Genomic DNA, 27,450 nt, shown 5'->3' on the forward strand with positions numbered 1-27,450 from the left:
GACAAATATTTTTTCTTGAAACTATCTAATGTGAAGAGACCATCTTAAGCATATTTTATAGAATTTGTACAATTTCAATAATTACAAGAGGAAAGTGTAATAATAAGGGATAGGTTTAATAGGTCTGTTATGTGGCAATTAAAATACAAAGTAAAGCAGTATTAATTCAAAGTCAAGAAACACTTCTTTTAAATAAAGAGGTTTATAATCTATCAGTTTAAAGGAAAACACTTCGAGGCATGTATACTGTATATAATTTTAACTTTTAAAAACTTTCCCTATGTTCTGTCTTCTCAACAAGGCATTGCAAAGCATGATCAAATAACTTCACATATCAGGCACCAAACGTACTTCAAATATTTCTTAGAAACTCTAAGTTTCAAGCAGCAGTTCTGGTAGCAGATAAAGCAGCCCAAAGACTTAAGGTCAACAAAGCTGAAAGAGAGTTAATGTTTAACTTCCAGCCTTCAAAGGATACCTTTTTATTGTAATAAATATCTTCAAATAAATATTTTGCTCTGGGCAAGTTTACACATTACTTTAAGAACTTTTACAGGGGAATAAAAGGCCAAGTTTAAAAACAAGGAATCTGTTATATAGAATACATTACAGAAAATGTTTATCTATTACATAAAATACATAACATAAAACCAAACAGCTCTTCAAACCTAGAACTGAGAAGTTTACATCCCTAAAGGAAAACTGTGTGCATTTCTCTATAAATGGATTCTGCTTTAAGAAAAAAACCCTATAACTGTCATGTTATAGATCTGTACTCTTCCCTAAAAGAATAAATATACCTCAGTTCAGTTAAGTATTCATTTTTCATACTGATTACTGGCTAGATAATAAAATATCACTAGAGAAAAACCCCATATACTCACTTTTAATTGAATGTAGAATTAAAGATTAACTGAAACCTTTTAGTTTCAATACTTGTGGCTAAAAGTTTAGATTCTGTTTCTGAAGATCACTGAAAAATTCCCTGTCTTCAAGAATATTCTAAACTTTAATTAAAATTATGTAAAAATACAGTTCTAGAAAGGATAAGAAATGAAGCTGACTAGATCAAGAATCTAGAATACAACCTGATATATTTAATTATAAGGACATGCCTTACTAATGTTTTCCTAACACTTGGCAATATTTTTTTAATAAGGAAAGCATAAAAGTAACTCTTCTATTTAGGTCCTCTCTTAGGTGACTGAAGATGAAATGTTTTAGATTGTATGCTCTCTGACTACGCTCATTTCAACTTCCAATGTTCTGTACTTTGTTACACATGAGATGTTTCCATGAAGCAATTTTTGCTACTCCTCATCACTGCGTAAAGCAACATGCCCAAGACTAACTGGTAGTCTGCTATCATATAAATATGCTTATGCTTATATACATTTATTTATCACATTCGAAAACCAAATTACCTCTTTAGTGTCTTATCCTAAACAGCAGCATCTGTCTAAATTTGCCTCTGGTGCTTTATTTTTGAAATAGCAATTTTAGAGGCACGTTAAATACGTAGTATATGCTATTCTCTACTTGGCTAAAATGTCAAAGACTTAATATTAACTATAATTCTAAAAATAAGATATGCTATAAAAACAAGCAAAAAAACCTCCGTATCTACATAATTTGCTCAATCTTATATTCTCTGACAATATTTAAGCTGTAGAAATTTCAGTATTGTTAGAGAAATTAAGTAGAGAAAATGCATGAATCATTTCCACTACTGGAAAAACAAAGGTCGCATTATGTTAATTTATACTGCATTAGTGTTTCGCAACCTAAACTCACAACAAAGTTCTAAGATAAAAATCTAAACACATAACTTTAAAGGTTTTTAAGTACAAAGGATTTTTCTATTAAAAAAGCCCAAAGGAATCCAGAAAATTTTAAAAATCTGCTCTCATCTACTTTCAAATTCAATCTATATTAAGGAGACAAGGATAAAACAGACTGAAATTCACAGATAATACAAACTTTATCCATGTATTTCAACTATCTCCAACAAAACTCCCCCTAAAATGTTAGCAGTCAGCAAGACAGTCTTCGTTACACACCCTTCCACCAAAAAGCAATGAAATCACCTCAAGAGAGGGCAGGAGGTATTGATAAAAGCAAAGATCAGGGACAACCATAAGATGAAAAATCATCGGTGTCTGAATAATCAAAATTTATTGTATCACAAAATTCAAAATAATTCTGTTGTCTTTAAAGATGATGGTTAGTGGAGATTTCTTATAGGCATCTTAATTATGACTAAAAAATGTTAGGTGCTGGGTACTTCCTAGGTGCCATAGTGGTTAAGAATCCGCCTGCCAATGCAGGGGACATGAGTTTCAATCCCCACTCCAGGAAGGTACCACATACCGTGGAGCAACTAAGCCTGTGAGCCACAACTATTAGGCCTGTGCTCTAGAGCCTGTGAGCCACAACTACTGAACCCGTGTGCCTCAACTACTGAAGCCCGTGCGCCTAGAGCCCGTGGTCTGCAACAAGAGAAGCTACTGCAATGAGGAGTCCGTGCACCACAATAAAGAGTGGCCCCTGTTCGCCGCAACTAGAGAAAGCCCATATGCAGCAACAAAGACCTAATACAACCAATAAATAAATAAATATAACAAAGCAAAAAAAATGTTAGGTGTCACTGGAGAGCTTGTAAAAGAAAAAGAGTGGATGATGAAAGATTAATGGCAAAATTCTAATAAGCAAATAACTTCTAAGCAGATTTGCTGTGGTTTCTGACCATCTAAAAGGGCATATTTTTCATATGCAAAAATAATGCTACATAGTAGAGTCTGCAAAAACTCAATTATGATATGTTACATAACAGTCTCAAACCTAATACATCTAAAACAAAAATCTTGGGCTTTTCCCACTTAAATCTACTTCTCCAATCTTCCCTATCTCAGTGAATAATACCACTACTGCTTAAGCAATGGCATGTTCCTTGCTCCTCTTTCCCTCATCAATAACATTTAATTCAATGCTACTGGCTCTACCTCCAAAGATATACCCTCAACCAGACAACTATAATGTGGTGTTGCCTATAACACTGCAACGTTCTGGTCTCCTTTCTTTCACTCTTGCCCCCTACAGTGTGTTCTATGCATAGCAGCCAGAAGCATCTTTAAAAAATATAAACTCTATCATATAACTCCCCCTATTTAAAACCTCCAAAGGCTATCAACTACTCTTACTCCGTATGACCTAGCTTTGCCAACCCCCTTCAACCATCTTCTACCCATCTCTCCATCATCACAACAACTTAACAACAGTGATCTTTCTGGACGACAAAAATGCTAAGAATGTTCTCATTTCAGGGCCTCTGCATACGCTGATCCCTTCACATTATTACATGGCTGACTCCACTCAGAAACCAGCAAAATGTTTCTTCATACATTAATGTATCTTCATACATATTAATTTATTTAATATTTGTTCACTGACTGCTCTTCCTGGCAAGAAGGTAGAGCAGTGACTGTACTTTTTCTGCCACTATATCCCTGGCATCAAGAACACAGAAGGCATTGTGAAATGAACATTCTCACTGCAAACTGAGAAGAGGTGAGCCCATTCCCCCCACATCTGCTACCCATTCTTTTTTTTTAATCTTTTTTAAAGAACTTTTATTGAGATATAACTGACATACAATAAACTGTATATATTTAAAGTGTACAATGTGATACTTTTTTCTCATTAGTAATGTATATCTGGCAATCCCAATCTCCCAATTCATCCCGCCAGCTCGCTTTCCCCACTTGTCCGAACCCATGCTTTTTTTTATAAGGGGAAAAAGAGGTCTCTGACTGAACGTATAATTTAAATAAATGATCTTCGACCATGAAGCAAATAAATAATGCTACAAAAAGGCATTATAAAAGATTGATTCCTTACTCCTAACACAGTACTTCTGAACGGAGAAACATGGTTTTCAAGAATGGAACAATTAGTAGTCAATGCAAATACATAGCTTATTTTGCTGCACAAAATATTTGAAAGATTTATCAATAACTAGGTCAATAGTTCCTCTGGAAGAAATCAATTCAGCACCATCAACCAGAACTTAAAAAAACAAACAAACCAGCAAACCCCTCAAACAACAGTGAATTCTGTACAACACAAGGAAAAAAAAATATACCACTGTATTTTTAAAGAGTATCTGGCTGGGCCTGAAAATTTAACAGTCTATTATAATAAGAAATATCTGATTATAAGAAGTTCCATTTTAATATGTCTCTGCTAAATGCTAGTTTATCTAACATTAAATCTTTTCAAATATCAAATCACCACAACTAAAGTATTATTCAGAATCACTTTTATATCTTCAAATTTTCAAAAATTTCCAAGGGACACAAACTACTGAATAAAACAAATATTAAGTGCAGTTACACATTATTTATCTGACAAGCTTAGTCATCTCAAATATTAGTTATCTCAAACAGAGCTGGGAAATGGAAACAAAAAAATAGTCCTCAAAATATTTCTGACACTGAAGCTGAATAACAGATATAAGACTATTTTAGACCTTTTTATGCTATATACGATTCACGTTACAATTCCATTAAGCTTACTAATATAGTATTTTCACCCATAAGGGGACTGTTTGCAAGAGGGAAACCCCTCACACCAGCAGTAAATTGAGAGCTAATAGCACAAAAGTATGGGAGCAGGCAAAAATAAAATACACATTGTAAAAAACAGAAATAAAAACTAATAAGCACAAGCGCCTAGGCCCATTTAGAACAGGTCATAAACAGTTCTATAATAACATCTTTTAAGAGGGTATTACTATATATTATGCATACTATGACTAAGCGATTCGCTCCCATGTACAATACGAATTATTTATTGATACTAGTTGTGGGACTTTGGGCAAGTCCTTTACAATAAAACAAAACCAAAAAATAATAATAATAATAAAAAGGGGGCAAATCAACCAATCCAAGTAAGGAGAGAAGGTCTTAACAATAAAAGGGTGGAGCACGAGGTTGTCAAAAGACTTAAGTCAGAAGTTTAAAGTTAGTTAAAGCCTTGAAAAAGTTGGCTTCAATATCTTTAAATAAGAATGCCCAGGAACAGAACAAGTCTAAAATATATAATTTTCTGAAGGTCCCTCGAAGATTCATGTCCATCCCAAACATGCCTAAGACACTCACCCTATCCCAACATCCCCCAAAGTTTCAACCATTTTAGGATTAACTCAAGTCCAAAATCTCATCATCTATGTTATCTAAATCAGGCATAGGTGAGACCACCGGTATGATACATCATAGGGCAAAATTGCTTTCCACCTGTGAAACTAGAAAACAAGTTATCACTTCTAAAATACAATGGCAGGACAAGCATAGGATAAAAGTTGTAGAGTTTGTCATTCCAAAAGGGAGAAAACTGTAGGAAGAAATAAGTCACCGGTACCAAAATATTTCAAAATCCAGCAGGTCAAATTCCATTAGACCCGGGAATACTGTGGCCTGAGGGTCCACCCTCTGCACCCGAAGCTCTACCTTCAGAATCGTCCTTCCTTTTTCTTGAAAGGTAGGTAGCACACGTTTGCAGCTGAATAGTGTTATCAGCCTATTTCCTGCCTACAGAATTTTAGAAGTCCATTAGCCTTCCCTTATACTGCTGATAGAACACTCTCGAAAAACCTTGAAGGTAATCTGGGTATACCATGAAGGTTCATGCCAACAGACAAGATGGTCCTCCACAGATGTTCCCTGAATTCATAACACAGAATTCAATCCCTATTTCTGGCTTTGTTGAGATTACTGAGAACAGTGAGTCACATGCCTATCTCTCTTCAGCAAAACAAGCTTATTTAGCCATACTCTTGGTCTTCTCCCTGGAACACACTTCCCTAACAATGAGTCTTCTAATTTAGTGTCTTCAGAACAGGCTGAGAATCTCCCAAATCATCAAGTCCTAGATCTTCTTTTGCTTAACAGTTCTTCCCTCAATTTCTCTCTTTCCTTTCACATTTTACTCTAAGCAGCAAGAAACCAGGCCACAGCTTCAATAGTTTGGAAAACTCCTCTGCTAAATATCCAAGTTCATTGCTTACAAGTTCTCCTTTCCACATATATGCAGGACACAATTCAACTAGGCTTTCTGGCATTATACAACAAAGATCTCCTTTCCTTCAGTTGCCAATAACTTGTTCCTCATTTCCTTCTGAGTCCTCACCAGAGGCACCTTTTACTGGACTGTTATTAGGACCAGAAGGCATTCCTATTTCTATCAGCATTCTGTTTATAATGATATAGTATGTATTCTCTAAGATGATAAAAGCTTTCTCTCCCATGTTCCTAACTTTTTCCTGAGTCCTCACCAGCAGTCCTTTAACAACCACATTTCTACCAACAGTCTGTTCAAGGCAATTTATGCTTTTTCTATCATGTGTCTCAAAATTCTTCCAGTTTCCACCTATTACACATTTCCAAAGACATTTTCACAGTTTTAGTTGTTACAGTAGTACCCTACTTTCCGATACAAAAATCTGTATCAGTTTCCTGTGGCTGCTGTAATAAATTACCACAAGCATGGAGGCTTAAAACAAGAGAAACTTCTCTCACAGTCTAGAGGCAAAATCTAAAATCAATATCACTGGGGACTTCCCTGGTGGCACAGTGGTTAAAATCTGCCTGCCAATGTCCATGACACAGGTTCAAGCCCCGGTCCGGGAAGATCCCACATGCTGCAGAGCAACTAAGCCCATGCGCCATAACTACTGAAGCCCATGCACCCAAAGCCCCCATGCCAAACTACCGAGCCCACGCGCTACAACTACGGAAGCCCACACGTCTAGAGCCTGTGATCCGCAACAAGAGAAGCCACCACAATGAGAAGTCTGAGCACGGCAATGAAGAGTAGCCCCTGCTCGCCAAAGCTAGAGAAAGCCCACATGCAGCAACAAAGACCCAACACAGCCAAAAAATCAACCAATTAACTAATTTAAAAAAACATCAGTATCACTGAGATCAGGACCACACTCCCTCCAATGGCTCTAAAGGAATCTGTGCCTTGCCTCTTCCCATTCCTGGTGGCTATCAGCATTCCTTGGCTTGTGGCCACAACACTCTGCCTCTGTGGTCATAGTGCCTTTTGTAGGGCCGTACTTCAGCCCGCCACAGATGCATACTCTTCACACTCTTTGCCTTTACCCTCTTTAGGTTCATTTGTTTTAAGTAATTTTATAATGTAATCAGCTTAATTATCCATGTTCATAAAGGAATATACATTAGAAAATTTGGGATTAGAAATACAGCAAGAGAAATTTAAACAAGCAAATTATACACGAAGTAAATGTAGAAAATTTAGCTATTCCCCTCCCTTTTATTTAACTTTTGGGAAAATAAGTACTTTTAATGTCCATAATAAAAAACTAAAGTTGGTAAATACAATTCTGATAAAAAAAGTGAAGGTTTTTATGGAAAAGGTCCACTTGGGAAACAGATTAGGCTACGGATCATGATCACAGGGTTAACTGGAAGGACAGGCAGACAATCATCTCCATAACTAAATATTAAATACGTGGTTTTAAAGCTGCTCTATAACAGCTTCTCTCCTTCCTCAAATCTTTGCATTTTATAATCTGTTTTATACTCAATTGGAAAACAGTTTAAAATAAATTTATTTCTGTTCTTACCTCTACACAGTCAAAGTTCTCATCAACTTTAGATGCATATTCAACACGGAACATTGTTGACAGGCTACCAGCAATATAATATAACAAGATCTTCAGACCCTTGTAACCAAAAGCAGTTTCACTAAAAGGGGAAAAACAGCAGTAATCTAAGACCTGAAAATGAATCTTTATAAAGTCATTACAAAGTATTAACCCTACATATAAAGTTTAACTTCATGGGTAGTTTCAAGATTTTAAACTATATTTATTAAAAACAAACAAAAAAAACATTGTAATGAAACTGCCTGAGCTTTCCTCATTTATAAAATGAGAGAATAATAACACCTACCTCAAGGATGTTGTATGGGTTAAATGAACAAGTTAATACATGTAACTTGCATATAATATTGACTGGCACATTGTACAAGTGTACTACAGCTACAGTTGCTGCACTTACTATTGCTACTACTAGGAGGCATTTCAAATCAGAGACAAGCAATGTTAAACTGATTCCTGGCTAGGCAAGCAGCTAAAACATAGCCAGCTTACCACTTGTATCCATCATCAACATCCAGAGGTGCTGAAAGTGCTGAGTGATAGCACCTGTCTGATTACACCCCACTTATGAACTCATAAAGCAGATGTGGAGCTGCTGCTATTTTTCCAACTCTGCTCCCTGCTACCCATCTACACCTTGCTATTCCCTTTTTCAGATTAAAAAAAGTCTCCTGGGATGTCCCTGGCGGTCCAGTGGTTAAGAATCTGAGCTCCCAATGCAGGGGGCACGGGTTTGATCCTTGATTGGGGGAGATCCTGCATACCGTATGGCATGGCCAAAAAAAAAAAAATCCAGAATAGGGAAATCTATAAAGACAGAAGGTAGATTAGTGACTACTCAGAGCTAGGGAGGGTAGGGGAAAAAGGGAGCAACTGCTAATTGGTCACAATGGGAATTTCGGTGGGATTCATGAAAATGCTCCAAAACTGGTTGTCGTAATGATTGAGCAACTCTCAATATGCTAAAACCCATGGAATTTTACACTTTAAAAAGCTGAATTGTATGATAGAGGTTTTTCGTTTGTTTGTTTTGTTTTTTAAGGTGAATACTGAAAGAATGCTTGAGAGAAGCAGTGTTATTTCCAGATTCCAAAACAAAACATAAGCAGTGTCCATTCCAGGACTCTGAAAATTATGTGTAGTAAAAAGGAGTGGCAATGATACTAGGATCAAGATCAGTGTCATCGGTCCCAAGATACAGAGTTATCATTATGTGACTGTCATCTGTCTACCTTAGAGGAGGGGTGTGCAACCACACCACTTTTAATGACATGCAAAGTGAGTGTGCAAAATGCCATTAACAAGCAGTATCTCTGAAACTAGATCCTATTCACTAAGATATTACTATAGGAAAAGATTTTAAATACCAGTAAGGAAGAGAATAAAATAAAAATCTCCTTAAAGATAGAGATCCAAAGAGAAAGCATTCTTATTTTTATGGTGTAACAAAACCTGTCTAAAATATGAAAGGCTCAAATTTTGACACAAATCAATATATAATAAAATTCAGTTATTAATATTTAAAAGCACATAAAATACCTAATCTGATATATTAATAAGAAATTCTCAAGAAACTTGTTCCATGAAGAAACATTTGTCAAGTTAAAAACACATTAAATACATCCAAAATGCTGAAATAATGCATAGGGAAAATACCAATAAGGAGGAATACTTTAAATGTCAACTATGTCTAAGCACCCTTTCCTACTAAAAACAAAACAAAACAAAACAAAAAAACCATGGTTCCTTGAGAACATGCCTGACTCGAGAACTACTAGAGGAAGTACAAGGTGAATGTGGAACACCTTATTGTATCACAAAGAAACATGTCCTCAAAAGGATAATGATATATCAAAAGGACTGAAAAGCCAGTTTGAAAGAGGAGCCACTTGTTGAATCTGGGATAATCTGAGCATCAAATTAGTAACAGTAAAAGATTATAACCCAGTAAATTAAAAAAAGAATCCTTGAGTCTATTCTGATATAAACAATACCTAAGGGGAAGAAGAGAAGCTCTTTTTTTATAGCAGAATGCAAACTAATAACTGTTAAGGTGTGGCAGAGTTAGAAATCTGTTACTGACAAGAATCATTAACAGATTTAAAACTAATGAGCTAAAGTTTGATGGGAAACAGGATATTTTCACTCTCAGAGTATCTCCCCACAGATTACATATAAATAACAAAGAAAACCCTGTTAACCTTATAGTGGAGAAAACTGGCAGATACCGCTAAACTTAATGGCCTACATTAACTTAACCAACAATGGGACAAACTGACATCATGGACTCTGGTGATATGACACACTGAGGACATACAACTTCTGTTGTGGTACTACAAAAATACGCATTATCTGAATTTAATCATGAAGAAACAATCAAATTAGTCCAAAATGAAGGTTTATAAAACTAGCCTATTCTCTACAAAAATGTCAATGCCATGGAAAACAAAGTCTGAGGAATTGTTTCAGACTAAAGAGAGATGACAACTAAATGCAATATGTGATTCTAGACTGGATCCAGGATGGGGAAAATTGTTATAAAAGAATTACTGGGAATCAACTGGCAAAGTTTGAAATGTAGATTATATTTTAGAAAACAGTACTGTATCAATGTTAAATTTCCTGAGTTTTGATAATTCTACTATGGTTACTGTCCTTGTTTTTAGGAAATACATACTAAAGAATTTAGGAGTAAGAGAATATATATCTGCAACCTACTCTCAAATGGTTCAACAACACCTATCAATATATTTATAGAAGAGAATGATTAAAGCAAATACAGCTAAATGTTAACAACTGATGAATGCAGATAAAGGACATACAGAATATTATTCTTGTAACTTACTGCAAATTTGAAATTTTCTTCAAAATCAAAAGTTAAAAAAAAAAGGTAATGGACTATTCTAATAATTTAATGAAGATATAGGAAATTAAAGAATTGTGCTGAATATCCCAGGACATATCTTTAAAGTTGCTTCTGAAAATAAATTTCTCTTCATCGCTTATTTACTTGTCATAGAATAAATTTGAGCTTTCCAGTTTAGGGGAGTGTTTTCTAGAAGCAGTATAGTAAAATGGCAGGAAAAAAGGAGTGGTTATAAATATGGGCTCTGCAGTCAGATTGAATCTGAACTTCAGCCATTCACATGTCCTTAGACAACTATCCAATCCCACCAATGTTAATGTTATAAGTGATAATACCATTGCTAAGATTATGAGAATTAAATGAGATAATGTACCTATAGCACTAAATGATGGGTATTATATAGTAGACTGGTGTCTCAATGTAAAAAATGCCATTCTAATATATATTTTAAAATAAATTACATGAAAAATTAACAGTAAAGAAAATAAATTCTGATACCTAAATTTAAGAAAAAAATATTTTTGTCATACTAATTTGACAAATATCTTACTAAGTTACTTACTCATCCCCAAAGAGTTGATGGGTATATTCAGGAAAGAAAGTTCTAATGTCATTCTCAAGATCTTCAGGAAAACGAACTGTTTAAAAGAATAAAAAATATAGAGATATTAAAGATATTAAAGATGACAGGTATTTCCACTTTGAGAACTTCACTATAACTCGGATACAGCCAACATTTTTCTTACTTAAAATGTCACTTTTCCATTATATGATTTACACTGGATTCTCATGAGACAAACTAGCAATGAAAATCAGAATATTACTTTGAGTGCTTCAGCGTCAAAACCCTACTGATTCTAAGAATTAGAAAATTAGGTATGACAGTCATCTGATTTAGTTTCTATTTTCCTGTTATGTTTATACACAATGCAAAACCAAAAAAAGCACTTTGAGATGAGAAAAGCTACAGTACAAAGGAAACAAAAACAAAGTGCTATAGGAAACATTCTCAGAACAAGAATAATCTGAGATTGATGAAGCTCATATCATCACATCAGTCTTTATAACTGCAAAATGATGATGATGTTTATGTTGTTCCTAGTTTTTTTCCTTTTCTTTTTGCTATTAATAGTAACACTGCAATGACATCCTTATATACATCTTGCTGTACTTTTACAAGTATAAGTAGGGCAAATTCCTAGCAGTACAAGTGCTGAAAAAAGTACTGAAATATTTTTGCAAATACTGCTTAAGTGCCCTTTAAAATACTGTAAATACACAACAGCAGCTACTTAAACTCCTTTGTTTCCCACATCCTTGAGAATACTCTGTACCCTCCAACTTTAATTTCTACCAACCTAAGATAGAAATGGGTATCCTGTTATTTTTATTTGCATTTATGAGTACTGATATTACTGGACTTTTTCCCAATACAATTTATCTCATGAAGAAAAACTAGCAAAAAAAAAAATCCTTAAGCAATTGAAGAATGAAAAGATAACTGTAGATAAAAAGTTTCTAACATTGTTCTCATAGAGCAGGTCATTCATAGGGTGCAAAAGTTATCATCTAGCAGCTTACTGATTTACAGAAGGAAAGATAATCTTTTCACTGTAGAGATCTGGTGGTCGCCATCTTTCCAAGTGATCTCTAACTTAGAATCACTGATTGTAGGACAGACTAACTCTTGATTCAATGCAACATAATGCATACAGTATCACCTATGAAATTTTCTTAACGAAAAATTTTATCCTAGCTCCAATCCAGCTTTATATCCTCCAATTTATAAGAAATACAGAAGTAGGGGAACAAATTAAATACTACCAAAAGGAAATGGACAAATCCAGAATGCAGATTTAATAATTCTATATAATGACTTTATTCTTCCAAATAAATCAATAGCATAGGGGAGAAAAGTTCCATGGGTGAGAGGGACTGTTCTGGATTAAATGAGATTAAAGAAACAACCAACACAATGCATGATCATTGACTGGACTCTGGTTTAAATCTTTTTTTTTTAAAGCCACTGAAGACTTTCCAGAACTACCAGTGAAACCAGAAAATTACATGATACCAAAGAATTACTACTAATTTTCTTAGGTGTGACAATGGTATTATGGTTATATTTGTGAATATTCATATATTAGGACATGTGCTATGAGCAAACTCATCATGTTCAGAAACTTACTTTCAAATAATTCAGCAAAAATACACACATATTAAAGTATATATGGAAAAATGTTAATTGTTAAATCTATGCATAGGATTTAAAGGTATTATCCTATTCTCTCAATTTTTCTGTGTCTGCAAATTTTCATAATGAAAACTGAAAGAAAAAAAAAAGCCCTGGGCAAATACAGCAAAACGCTAAGATGTGAAAAAGCTGAGGGACGGAATCACAGATATTCATTAGTTTGTTTATAAATTTTGCATGTCTGTAATATTTCATAATAAAAAATTAAAGTAGTCTACTATGTCTAGACTCATTAACCTAAAAATTCCCAACTATTGCATCTCTAATACATAAAAATGTCTGGAAGTCTCTAGAAATTACTAAAAATCATTTTCAAACTACTGCTTCTAATATGTATAGCACTTTGGTAATGATGGGTAAAGAGACATGGGTAGAGAAAAAGGCAAGTAATAAAAAAGAAAAGTGTCATGAGGTTAGTTATGGTAACTATTTCAATAATTTGGATTGGCCTTCTTCCAATACCCAACGCTGTCACCCAAATTAGTGAAGTTTTATTATTTTAGCATGGAATTTAGTCCACAGAAGATGCGAACTAAAAGAAAAAGCAAACTGATGAGTCTTTTGAGTTAAAATGAAGTAAAACTCAGGGACGTCCTAGATGGCGCAGTGGTTAAGAATCCGTCTGCCAATGCAGGGGACATGGGTTCAATCCATGCTCCAGGAAGATCGCACATGCCATGGAGCAACTAAGCCCATACAGCACAACTACTGAGCCTGTGCTCTAGAGCCAATGAGCCACAACTATTGAGCCTCTGTGCCGCAACTATTGAAGCCCAGGCGCCTAGAGCCTGTGCTCTGCAACAAGAGAAGCCACTGCAATGCGAAGCCCGTGCATCGCAATGAGAAGCCCGTGAACCACAACGAACAGTAGCCCTGCCTTGCCACAACTAGAGAAAACCCATGTGCAGCAACAAAGACCCAACGCAGCCAATAAATAAATTAACTAATTTAAAAAATGAAGTAAAACTCAAATAGCTTAAGGCAAATATATACTTAAATATTTATTGTTTGACTTGATTAGATTTGATTAGATTTTAAATATAAAGATCCAAAAGAAACTCTTTAAAACTAATGCTATGTATTTACTACAGTATTCTTGTGATATCCAATAAGTGAAGTTTTTTATACTAGTCATTATCATGAAACTTGAAATATGAAAACTGTTCACTGTACAACCTTTAACCACATTGGGTAGATTTCTAAAAAGTTGCCTAAAAGCTCCTGGGATTACACATTGAGAAAATGCCATGGGTTAAACTTGATAGAGATAAGAATGAAAGTAATCTCAAAAGAGGGTTTTTAAGGTAAAAAGCCCTGGGCCTTAGACAAAAGGAACCAACAATTGGTGCTGGGGCACAAGAATGGAGGTTAGTCCTTTTAATAGACAGGGGACAAATGTGAGTTTTCTATTCTCATTTTAAAAACTTTCAACACTTAGAATTACCATATGACCCAGCAATCCCACTACTGGGCATAAACCCAGAGAAAACCATAATTCAAAAAGACACATGCACCCCAATGTTCACAGTAGCACTATTTACAATAGCCGGTTCATGGAAGCAACCTAGATGTCCGTCAAAAGATGTGTACATATATACAATGGAATATTACTCAGCTATAAAAAGGAACGAAATTGGGACATTTGTAGAGACATGGATGGACCTAGAGACTGTCATACAGAGTGAAGTAAATCAGAAAGAGAAAAACAAAGATCGTACAGTAATACATATATGCGGAATCTAAAGAAATGGTATGTACAGATGAACTGGTTTGCAAGGCAGAAATAGAGACACAGATGTAGAGAACAAACATATGGACACCAAGGAGGGAAAGCAGGGGAGTTGGGGTAGGATGAATTGGGAGATTGGGATTGCCATACATACATTACTAATAAGAAAAAAAAAATCAAACTGTACACTTTAAATATATGCAGTGTATTGTATGTCAATTGTATCTCAATAAAAGTTCTTAGGGGAAAAAAAACACAAAACCTTCAACACCTACACAAATGTAATAATTACTAAGAAAGGAATGAAACCAGATCTCTAAATTTGCCTACACTGGGCATATCAAATAAACAGAATCATAAAATATGAGGCCTTTTGTGTCTGGCTGCTTTCACTTAATATGTTCTCAAGGTTCATCCATGTTGTAGCATGTACTAGTAGTTCATTCCCTTCTCATGGCTGAATAATATTCTACTGTATGGAGATGCTGTACTGTGTTTATACATTCATCAGTTAATGAACATTTGGGGCCATATGAATAATGCCGCTATGAACATTTGTGTACAAGTTTTTGTGTGAACAATACTGTATGCCAACACTGGATATACATATAAGGAGCAGTTACACACAAATAATAATATATTATTAATAACATTATTAGTTGTCACCTGAACATTTACTGTATGCCAGGCAATCTGATAAGGATTTTATAAACATTATTGTAGTTAATCCTTGCAAGAGCTAAATACAAGGTAGGTAACATTACTACTTCCATTTTACAGATGAATAAAGAAAAAAAGCAATTTGTTCAAAGTTACAAAGTTGGTAAATAGTTTAAGGTTGAATCAACCTGACATATATATGTACATGAGAACACATACGAAGTGCAGTTATGCCAGTAAAGCAAAAGAGCAAGCAAGCAAACCAAATATCAAGCAACAGGAGAAAGATTAAATAAATTATATAAACATAAAATGGTTTATATAATCATTAAACATTATTGAGCTATTTGGTGACAGTGAAAAATGTTCACCATGTACAGAACACGACACTGTGACCTGAATTTCATAAAAGAGAAATATAAGTGAATATATAATTTAAAAAACTAGAAAGAAATATCCCAAATTACAATACCAAAGTAGTTATTCTGGGTGACAGAATTATAGATTTAACTTTAACTTCTTATATTCTTCTGCACTGTTCAAAATTTCTGCAAAATATGCATTATTCCAACAGAGAAACAGACAATACAAAAACTGGAATAATTTTAAATAAGCACTAAAAATTTTCTTTCCAGGAAAAATTATGTCACTCACATTTCTGAAGAAAAATGGAAGATCAGGGCCTGGAATACTAAATGGCACCTTATTGTCAATATAGGACCTGCAATGAATTTTCTTTTTGAATATATGTCCTATTGTTTCCACTCCTATATATATAGTTCCTATATTCCCTAGTTCTCAGAATCGCTTGTGTAATTTTTGGAGGGACAAAGAAGCATAGAAGAAGATACATTCTACATATGTCTTATTAGCTAAAAACAAAATTAAGAAATCACCAATGCATGTTAGTTTTCAAAGTTTAATTAAACACTTAGGCATTTAACATACGTACAACCCACTGACAGGTGCTCATATTGCAGATATAATGACTTCTAGCTCTCAAGCAGCTTCAGAGATGCTGTCACATATTCCCCATAGTATCTAACTGTATTCTAGACTGTACGTTTATTCATTATCCTGTGTTCTTTAAATAACTGAAATCTTAAGTGATTTGGCCAACACATATTTTCCTGAATATACTAAATTCTGAGCTACAGCAGAAACAACTAATGAGCCTGGAACATCTTGTTTCAGAAAGTAATTAAAAAAACAAAGTAATCAAACAATAAGGGGGACATGTGGAAAAGATACAGAAGCCAACTTGAACTGGGCTCTCACTGGCCAAGTCAGGGGCAAATTAAGCACCAAAATAAATGATAGTAACAGGTTATAAACCATTAAATAAAATAGGAAATAAATGAAAGAATTGAAAGTTTAATGAAAAACTGATAGGGCGCAATGAGATCTGCGCATCATTTCTGTGATAGTCCTACCGAAGATATGCAATCTGAAATAAACCATAAGCAAACATGTGACAAACCCAAATTGAGGGACATTCTACAAAATAACTGACCTGTGATCTTCAAAGTGTTAAGGTCAGGAAAGTCAAGAAAAGACTTGACAACTGTTCCAGTCTGAAGGAGACAAAAGAGATAGCCTGGAACACTCCTTGAGATATCTACAAGATTCGCAGATTCACTTTAATACTTAGTATCTACTCAAATGTCACCTTAGTAGTAAGACCTGATCACTCTCTATTTTCTCCATGTGTCATGTATTTATGTCTGTTTCTCATAACCAGAATGTAAGTTCAGTGAAAAGAGGGGCTGTTTGTGTACTGCTCTATTTCCAGTGCCCAGATAAGTGCCTGTCACACAGCACACCTAAGTAAGTATTTGCTGAATGGTGAGTAAACTTAAAACAAACATCATCTCCATAGAACTAACAATACACTGTATTTTTAAAATTGGTTATCTGGCTTTCTAGTAGAATTTAAGAGTATACAGGAGGATAAGGGATAAGGGAAAAACAAAACACACTACATAGGAAAAGAGGAATGAGAAAGTACAAGGAAAAATATTACACAAATCAAATCCAATATGCTCTCTATAAAAGACACGCCTAAAAGGAATGACAGGTAAAAAGTAAATGGAAGAACCAAAAAATGTAGCATGTAAACCACAAAACCTGAAAATGCAATCTAAATTGTATTAAGGCAAAAAAAGCATTAAATGGCATAAGAGGACAATCTCTTCATAATGATTAAGGTGAATTCTTTCAGGCCTTTGAGGAACAAGTATATCTAATACCATAAAAACTGCTGAGAGTGGGAATGGTACAGTGGGAGGGCCATGAGAAATTGTTACAAAGAATACAAAAGCCGACTTTTGCCTCCCCTAAAAAGAAAGCAAAGAGGACCAAGCTCATTTATAAATAATAATGTAAAAATATTTAAAAAGCCAGGATCATGTTTAGTGGAGAAATACTAGAACCATCGTCATTAATTTAAGGAAGAGGAATGACAACTATCATTTTTGTAAACACTGTTCTGAAAGTGTTCACCAATGCAAATTTAAAAGAGAACAAAGTAAGAGGCACATATATAGAAAAGAAAGTGATTTCACTAAAATGTTCAGATGATATGATTACGTGCCTGAGAAAAACAAAGAAAATCAGCCTAAGCCACCATCCAAAACAGAAGAATCCAGTTTATGTTTTTAAAATATATTAAAACAACAAATATATATATATATAAAACATTCAATTAAAAAACAGGCAAAGGATTTGAACAGATACTTCTACAAAGAAGATACACAAGCCACTGATAAGCACATGAAAAGATGCTCAATGTCATTAGTGATTAGGGAAATGAAAATCAAAACTGCAATAAGATATCATTTCACACCTAGTAGGATAGCTATATATAAAAAAAATAATAAGTGTTGACAACGATGTGGAAAAAGTGCAACTCTTATACATTGCTGGTAGGAATGTAAAATGGTGTAGCCACTGTGGAAAATAATTTGGTGATTCCTCAAAAAGCTAAACATAGAATTATCATGACCCAGCAATTCTGTTCCTAGCTATATACTCAAAAGAAGTGAAAACAAGGGCAACAGACAACTATATCTCGATGTTCACAGCAGCATTATTCACAATTGCCAAAAGGTGGAAACAACCCAAGTGTCCATCAACAGATGAATGAATAAATAAAATGCAGTACACAATATTATTCAGCCATTAACAGAATGAAGTTCTGACACATGTTACAATATGAGACATTTCCTAAGTAAATAAGTTGAAAATATGCTAAATAAGTCAGGCACAAAAGGACAAATACCCCACTTAAAAAATATCTAAAATAGGTAAATTTATAGAGATGGAAAGTAGATTAGAGGTTACCAGGGGTTTCAGGGAAAGGTGAATGGGGAATTACTCTCAACAGGTATATAGAGTTTCTGTTTGGGGTGATAAAAAGGTTTTGGAAACAGATAGTGGCGATGGTTGCACAACACTGTGAAGGTAATTAATGCCACCTAATTGTATACTTAAAAATAATTAAAATGACACATATAAAAAAAGATTCACTCTTTCTATAGTAACCTGACCCCAGAGCACGGGACCCCTGTGGGAAAAGTGTGCCTGTCAATTCCTCACATACAAAGTGAAAATAGCTTGCTATGGGAGAAGAATCTTGGAATAAACCTTAGTGGAATTATTGGTATGCAATCAAGAGTTAAAGTTATCCCATGTGTCTAGCACAATGCCTGTCACATGGTAAGTTTCAACAAACATTTGTCCAGAGGAAGGGGAAGGGAAAGAGGGAGACAGGAAGAAAGGCTGGTTTGAGGGAAGCAAATTATTGCTGCTGCTTGTAAGGGATTAGACTGACCAAATAACCCAGTCAATTTTAGTTCTGTCGAATATGTGTAAAATTTATGTAAACTGGATTTTGATATGTGAAAAATATATATACTAAAAATTATTTCCCATAGTTCTCCCACACACAATATCGAAAATATAATGGATGAGGATATCCCATTTATAAAAGCAGTAAAACAGATAAAATATCTTGGAATAAACCTACTAAGAAATGTTTATCATCTATACATAAAATTTAAAACTCCACAGCCAGACATAAAAAAGACTTGAATGAATAGAAAGATATTCTTGCTATTAGAAAGGAAGACTCAACAACGTAAAGATGTTGATTCTCCCCAGATTAAACTTAAATTTAAATAGATTTCAATTAAAAAAAAAATCAACAAAGCATCTCTTTGAAACTTGATAAAATGTTCATCCAGAAAACTTAGTAATGAGCAGGACCTAGACACACCCCATACTAATCACAACATTTATTGTAACAGTACACTAATGGCTCAGGGGGAAAAAAAAGGCCCAAAAGAAAACCCAAAAATATATATGATACTTCAGTATGATTAAAAAAGAAATTTTAATTGTTTAAGACAACAAATTGGTAGGTAGATAATTGACTAAACCATCTGGAAAAGTATAAAGCTGGATTGCTACCCTATGCCTTAACATGATAAAGATTCAAAGGTTTCAATCAAAAAAGGAAAAAGAAATCTCCTGAGATACAAAATTTTAACTTCTACATAACAAACTCACCAAAAGTCAAAATAGGGAAAAAAGTATTTGCAACATATGACAAAAGAAGGGCTGATTCTTTTAGCGTATAAAGGATACACTTCTCTTAGAATTAAAAATCAATTTAATTATGTCAAAAAATGGTCAAAAACAGTGAGGGGAAAAAAACTCAGAAAATAATAAGTGTTGGCAAGGATGTGGAGAAATTGGAACTTTTGTGTACTGTTGGCAGGCATGTAAAATGGAGCAACAACCACTATGGAAAACAGTATGAAGGTTCCTCAAAGAATTAAAAATATAATTACAATATGATCCAGCAATCCCACTTCTGGATATATATTCAAAAGAATCTGAAGCAGTAACTCAAAGAAATATTTGCACACCCCTATTCACAGCAGCATTATTTGAAATAGCCAAGAGGTAGAAGCAACTCAAGTGTCCATCAGCGGATGAATGGATAAACAAAACTTGGTACATACATGTAATGGAATATTATTCAGCCTTAAAGGGAAGGCACTCCTGACACGTGCTACAACATGGATGAATCTTGAGGGTGTTATGCTAAGTGAAATAACCAGTTACAAGAAAACAAATACTGTATGCTTCCACTTATATGAGGTACCTAAAGTAGTCAAATTGTAGAAACAGAAAGTAAAAAGGTATTAGCAAGGGGCAAGTAGGAAGGGGAAAACAGAGATATAGCATTTCAAGTGTGCAAAATGAAAAAGTTCTGGAGATCAGTCACACAACAATGTGAGCATAAACGCTAAACACTACAGAACTGTACACTAAAAAATGGCAGATTTTAAGTTATGTGCTTTTCACTACAATTGCAAATTAAAACAAGAAGCTATTTTTCACCCATCACAGGGGCAGGGTGTTTTGCTTTGTTTTTTTTTTAATGATAATATGCAACACTGACCAGGATATAGGTAAATAGGCAATCTCAAATTCTGGTGTTAAGCACAGGTACTTTTTTGGAAGGCAATTTAGCAACAGCAACATTAGTAAATGCAGAATATGTTTGTAACCCTTTGATCTAACACGGTGGTTCTTAAACACAATTTTACACACCACCCTCAGGAGATGTGGCAATGTCAAGTGACATTTCTGAATGTCACAACTGAAGTAGAATGTTACTGGCATCTAGTTAAAAGACCAGGAATGCTGCTAAACATCCTACAAAGTACAGAATAACAAACAATTATCTAATCCAAAATGTCAATAGTACTGAAGCTGAAAAACTGATTCAGCATTGCAATTTCTAGCCACACGTTCTACAGATCACTCACACAAGTGGGTGCATACATACGCAAATATATTTACTGGAGAATTACTTTTTCTTTTTAATAAATGTATGTACGTATTTATTTATTGGCTGTGTTGGGTCTTTGTTGCTGTGCACGGGCTTTCTTTAGTTGCGGTGGGCAGGGGCTACTCTTCATTGTGGTGCGTGGGCTCCTCATTGTCAGCGCTTCAGTAGTTGTGGCACATGGGCTCAATAGTTGTGGCTCACAGGCTTTAAAGCGCAGGCTCAACAGTTGTGGTGCACGGGCTTTAAAGCGCAGGCTCAATAGTTGTGGCGCACGGACTTAGCTGCTCAGCGGCATGTGGGATCTTCCTGGCGCAGGGATGGAACCCATGTCCCCTGCAATGGCAGGTGGATTCTCAATCACTGCGCCACCTAGGAAGCCCTGGAGAATTACTTTTAATAGCAAAGAGGAAAAGCAAATCTCCCAATAGACAATACTTAGATAAATTAGATACAGTCATACTGCATTACATAATATAAAAGAATGAGGCAGATTTATATGCAGTTACACGGAATGATATTCAAGATACTGTTAAGCTAAACAACAAAACAGCCTCAGAACAGGATCCTGGTTTTGGAAAAATAATATATGCGCAAGGAAAAAAAATTAGATCAGTATTATCTTTTTAGTGAGGCGTCAGGGCACCATTATCTTCTTTGCCACCTTCTTTGTATTTCTGTTATGTCTGTACTGTTTTAAATAATAATAGTTGATATTTATTGCGAATTTCTAAATCAAGTTGTTTAAGCACTTTACTTGTATTTAACCTCATATTTAGTCTTTACAACCACTATACAGTAAGTAATATTAATTCAATTTTAAAGATGAGAAAACTAAGGAATGGAAAGTGGTGGAACCAGAATTCATGAGCATATAATTATTTTTTAAACAGCTTTATTGAGTTATAATTTACATCCCATAAATTCAATTGTTTTAAGTGTGTAATTCAATGATTTTTAATAAATTTAGAATTGTGCAACTACTACCACTAATTTTAAAACACTGCCATCACTCCCAAAAGAAATCTCATGCCCATTTGTGGTCATTCTCTGTTCCCACCCTCAGACCTAGGCAGCCACTAATCTTTCTGTCTCCATGGATTTGCCCTTTCTGAACACTCATACAAATGGAATCATATAGTATTGGGGGGGGGGGGGGGATCCGTCTGGTTTCTTTCACTTTAGAATGCTTTTGAGGTTCATCCATGTTGTAGCATGAATTAGACCTTCATTCCTTTTTACTGTCAAATAGTATTCCATCACATGGATATACCACACTTTGTTTAACCACTTACCCGCTGACTGATATCTGGGCTGCTTCTTTTGGCTATTAGGAAGGATGCTGCTGTGAACATTCATGTGCAAGTTTTTGTATGGACAAACATTTTCATTTCTCTTCAACAATTCAACTAGGAGTTGAACTGTTGAGTCATATAGCAAATATATATTTAACTTTTTAAGAACCTGCCAAACTTTTCCAAAGTAACTGCATCATTTTATGTTCCCATCAGGAATATGTGAGTGTTTTTCCACATTCTCATCAAGACTTATTTTCTATTATTTTCATAAGCAAAAAAGGAAAGGTAAATATTTTTAAGAGGCTGAGACTACTTATACCTGTCACTTTTTTGCCACACTGAACTTTTTATATGTAAACTCTGCCACTCCGTGACATAATTCAAGACTTAATAAAATCTGAATGTGTTCAATAAATGTAGAAAACTAAACATTAAATTGCAATAAATACAATAAACTATACAAATGACTGCAATAAACAACTGCTCTTACATAAAACTCTACTTCAAATTTTAAAAGAAAGATTAAATATACATACACAAAGTATATGCGTAATACTACTTAGAAAAGGCATACATACCTAATTTGAGTTCAATTGCTGTGTTGGTGTTACATTTGTACTCTGCCAGTTTCTTCTCAACTGCACTCTTGTATTCAACCAAAAATTTCTCCATAGCACCAAATCCTAAGAAAAAGGTTTTTAAAAAGTCTAGTTGGAAGTGGTTTAATTCGCCAAACCTAAGAATAGGGTTCTTATTATAAGTGGAATAAAGGTAAGACTTAAAACATGCTAATAGATCATAGGTCTCCATATACTTCTGTATAAATGTATTTAGTATGACTGTCTCATTATAAAAGAGAAAAAACATCACTTTTGAGATAGAGGCTTGTGAACTAGACCTGCTTTACAAAAATGAGTAAACCGCATAATTAAAATGATGGACTACTGACATTTCTGAATATTTAAAATTAATATAAATTACCTTCTAGGATTTATACCTAAGTAGCCTTTTTAAAAGAAACATAAAAAGGATGCTACTGCTCTGCTAAGAATCAATGTGACAATGTCCTTTGATAATTACAAGATAGCATTTTATTTCTAATACGGGAAAAATTCTACCCAGAGTACTTCCAGATCAACCATTAAAAAACCAACAAGTCATAATTCATAGAAAGATTATCTCAGGAAGGATACACAAGAAACTAGTAACCGCTGTTACTTTTAGGAACAGGGACAGGGTTAGGAAAGAAATTTTTTTTAACCATGCGCATAAAGTCATAGGCTATTGGAATAACCAAATGGTTTTAGTACAACATGGCTACCCATCAATGTATATAACAGCCAACAGTGGAAGAAACCATTATCAAGAGAAACTTTCAAGCAAAGATGACAATAAATCTCCTGACAAAATGATCATAAAAATTAGAAAAAACTCAGGAAAAAATGGTCATGAGCAGAAGTGAAAAATGGCGTACAAGGACATGCCATAAACTTCAGTAAGTGGTTAAAACACGCATATACAGAAAACAGGGAACACTTGAAGCAGTACAGATTAATGGTTTGGAGTCAGAATTGTTGGATTCAAATCCAGGTTTCACCATTTACTTACTAGATCTGTGAAGCAGAGCACACTGCTTGGCTTCTCTGACCCTAATTGATAAAAACGGTATAACAGAACCCACTTCAAATCTAATCTATGAAAATGAGATTAATAGAACCCACCTCAAAGGCATTTATGCATAATCTGAGCAACAAATCATATATTAGTTTAATCCCCACAATTCTATAAGACAAACAGATACTTAGCCCCATTTCATATGCAAAAGTTCAACTTAGAAATTCTGAGGTTTGGTTGCTTAAAGGGCACCCCAATACTAAATGGTGGGACTGAGATTCGAATCTAGGTGTAATTCTCTAACAGTACACCCTGTGCAATACACATATCCCTCCTCTTTTATAACACCAATGTACCCCCCAAATCCTATATTCTCCATCTGGTAGAAGAGCCCTTCCTTAAACATCTATAGAACTCATGCTATAGCCTGTCTATCCAGCACATCCGTAAAAGTGTACTGAGACTACTATGAAGGCATTGGGAAAATACAGAAAAAGAAACTGTCCATCACTTCAAAAGATATGTAACTAGATAAAAAAATGCATATACTCACACCATACCAATCTTAATAAACGTACAAAATAATGGCAATTATTCGTTATTAAATGTTGTAAACTAATGAGACTCAATAACGAAGAGCCAAATAGAATAAACACAAGAAAATTATAATACACATCCCCTTAAAAGAGTTTAGATGAAGGAAGAACGCTTCACTGTCTCTCTCTCTCAAAGGAACTCTAAATAGATCCTAGTAATACTAAAGTGTGAGAGAGTAAGGAGACTATTACGAAGTCAACCAAGATTCAAATGAGAGCCCTAGCGCAGGGCAGGGCAGCAATGCGCTGGCTCACAAGTTGTCTGCAGTGGAAGGTGGAGGGAGACCTGGAAGAGGAGGGTCTGAGCATAAAAATCAGCTGGCGGGAACAGAACCAAGACTAGCGGCTGAGGCAACAGTGGGCAAAGGGAACGAGAAGAGAAACAGGCGTCCAGGCACCTGGAACCCTACAAACCCAAATCCCGACGCTTTCTCCCGGCCTCTTCGGCCGTCGCCAAGGCCGAGCTCCCCGCAGACGGTGCAGAACCCCGAGCGGCTGGGGGCGGGGGCGCGAACCTCGGTGGACAAGGAGCTGTACTGAGAGTTCCGCGCTTCCAGGCTGAAACAGGCCTTCTAGAACCCAGGCTACAGCCCGAAAGTTCCAGGCGGGCACTGTCACCACCGTCTCGGCGCTCTTTCCCAAACCTGCCCGCCCCCTCCCCGTGGTAAACTTTTCCCGGGAACTTACCCGCCATTTCCGAGCTGCAAGCACCCGCTGCCGAGGAAGGACGAATCAACCCGCGCGCTCCCTGGCCGGAAGTGAGCACACGCTCTGACGCATTTCCCCCGCCCACCCCTGGCCTGGCGCTGGCCAATGAGAGGAGGAGGTTCGAGGCGCGGGGTGGTGGAAGCGCCTCGAGAGGCGGGGCTGACACGCCGGGGAAGGCTCGGACGGTTGCCTAGCCACGGCCAGCACCCTCAGCCTCTTTGCAGGCTTGACTTGGCGGAGGAGGCCGCAGAGGGAGAGTCTCTGTTGAGATGCTCGCTGGCTTGAGGAGCGTGTTTTAGGGGTTGATTTGGATAACATACATACCTTATGGCAGTTTTCTGTTCCCTCTTAGCGATGCTTTGGAGACTGGTAGAAAAACTTTTCCTTTGGCCCGGACAGTAGATCCGAAGCCCTAGTTTTACAGGTAAAATATAGGGATTGAGCTGTAGTTGCCGGAGAAGCTTTCCCGTTTTTTATTTGTTTCCATTTTTCGGTAAATACTTGTTTAACATCTTTTTTTTCTCTTATGTTTTTTTAACGGTATGTATACGGTGTGATACTCAGGTACTCTTCTGCTTTCACTTGTTAAGGTTATGAGGCAACAATTTAGTGTACTGAAATTGCTGCCTAATAATACCGCAGGTGACCTGTTCTGGTCCTTCATGTCTCAAGTGGCCTAAACCACATCACAGAATGCTACCTGATTCGGGCCATAGGGCTTGTTAGTGTTCAGTGGCTGCTGAAACTGTCCTAGAGGATAAGCCACTGTTTAGGTATCCACAAATTCTCCCACGATGTCTGTACACTAGAACAGAATGCCTTGCCTCAACAAGTGTTGGTTAATAGGTTTTACAGTGGTGGTACTAGAGCTAAAATGGACCCTTGGAATGATAATCTAGAACTAATACACTTCCTCGTTTTCGAGATGAGGAAACTAAAGCCTGGAAAAGAGAAATTACCCAAATTCACACTCAGTGTACAGTGTACACAAGAGCTCAGTACTCCAGATACTCAGCTCAGTATATGACTACATGGAGATGGCCCTTCTGAAGATAAAGCTCAGAAAAGGTACTGAGAATGCCCAGATCTTTTTTCTTTAAGCTTTAATGAAACACAGGAAATTACGATCATAATGTTAAGAAAACAAATCGTTGTCACTAATGACATTATGGATCAAAAACAGAAAACAATCTTTTTTATACAATCGTTTTTTCAAAATGGCAAGATTCATCATTTCTTTCCAAAACCACCTTACCTGTAGATTGACCAATAGGTGACTGGCAATTATCCTCAAAGTAAGAAATCAAGAAGAATTTGTCTTAACTGCCGCAAATCTGAAACAGATTTTTATGACTTTATGTGACTTTACGGTTAGTTGAAGGGAAGAAATATGATGAAACATATATGATAATATGAATAAGAAATAAGATGAATATGAATAAGGAATATGATGAAACATATATTGCATGACTAGCATTTAGTATGATCTGCTTGCAGAATTGAGGTTACAGTTTTAAACTGTCCTTGCCTTAAAACTGTTCACAGATATTTATTAAAAATGTCACAGAATACATGTTTAGCTAGTTTACCTAAAAGCTAAATGAATGACTTCTTTCAGAAATGTGATAGTGAAATTACCAAAAAGGAAAAAATATTTTTGTAGCGTTTTCCCCCTCTTTTTGAATTTATATTTTACCTATTCTAGAGGGGATTTAGGAAGTGAATGTTACCACCATGTGGAATGAAATTTCTACAAAAGGAATCCACTGTCCTAATTATATGGAGGAGGCAATATAGTGATGTGGAAAGTTCAGTGCCCTACTAGTCTCAGTTCTACTACTTTGTGATTGTGTGACCTTTTAAGTGGAGGTAATAATACCTTCCCAGTTATTACACTGAGTTGTGAAAATCAAGTGGAACAAATTTAGGAAAGAGGTTTGTAAACTGTAAAATTCTGTATTAATATGAGGTGGTATTATTATGGTAACATTCATTCTAGAATAGGAAATTTGTAAAAGGCATTTTTCTCCATAGAAAAAGGCCATATTACGCTGTTAGGAATAAGCTAGCAACCATATGTTTGGTACAGGTTCAAGTACACATGGACTAGTACATTTTACCATCCTGTCTTGAAACCTCTGGAAGGGATATTTTTTTTTTAAGCGTGGTATTAAAAAGATG

At 35.5% G+C, this 27,450-nt stretch overlaps 1 protein-coding gene across 2 annotated transcripts in view; it reads right to left on the reverse strand.

The window, feature by feature from the left end:
- Positions 1 to 25,337, reverse strand: part of HAT1 (histone acetyltransferase 1) — a 45,091-nt gene extending 19,754 nt beyond the window's left edge. Inside the window, exons 1-4 of one of the 2 annotated variants that reach the window (XM_057746755.1) lie at positions 25,249 to 25,337; positions 22,930 to 23,034; positions 11,113 to 11,188; positions 7,649 to 7,769 (exon numbers count right to left, since the gene is read on the reverse strand). In XM_057746755.1, coding sequence (XP_057602738.1) covers positions 7,649 to 7,769; positions 11,113 to 11,188; positions 22,930 to 23,034; positions 25,249 to 25,255 — 309 coding nt within the window. In that variant the 5' untranslated portion in view covers positions 25,256 to 25,337. The remainder of the gene's footprint in view (positions 1 to 7,648; positions 7,770 to 11,112; positions 11,189 to 22,929; positions 23,035 to 25,248) is intronic. The other variant, XM_057746756.1, reaches the window with a different exon arrangement.
- Positions 25,338 to 27,450: the final 2,113 nt, after the last annotated feature.

This window comes from Hippopotamus amphibius, chromosome 8 (genome assembly GCF_030028045.1).
Source record: "Hippopotamus amphibius kiboko isolate mHipAmp2 chromosome 8, mHipAmp2.hap2, whole genome shotgun sequence".
Lineage (NCBI taxonomy): Eukaryota > Metazoa > Chordata > Mammalia > Artiodactyla > Hippopotamidae > Hippopotamus > Hippopotamus amphibius.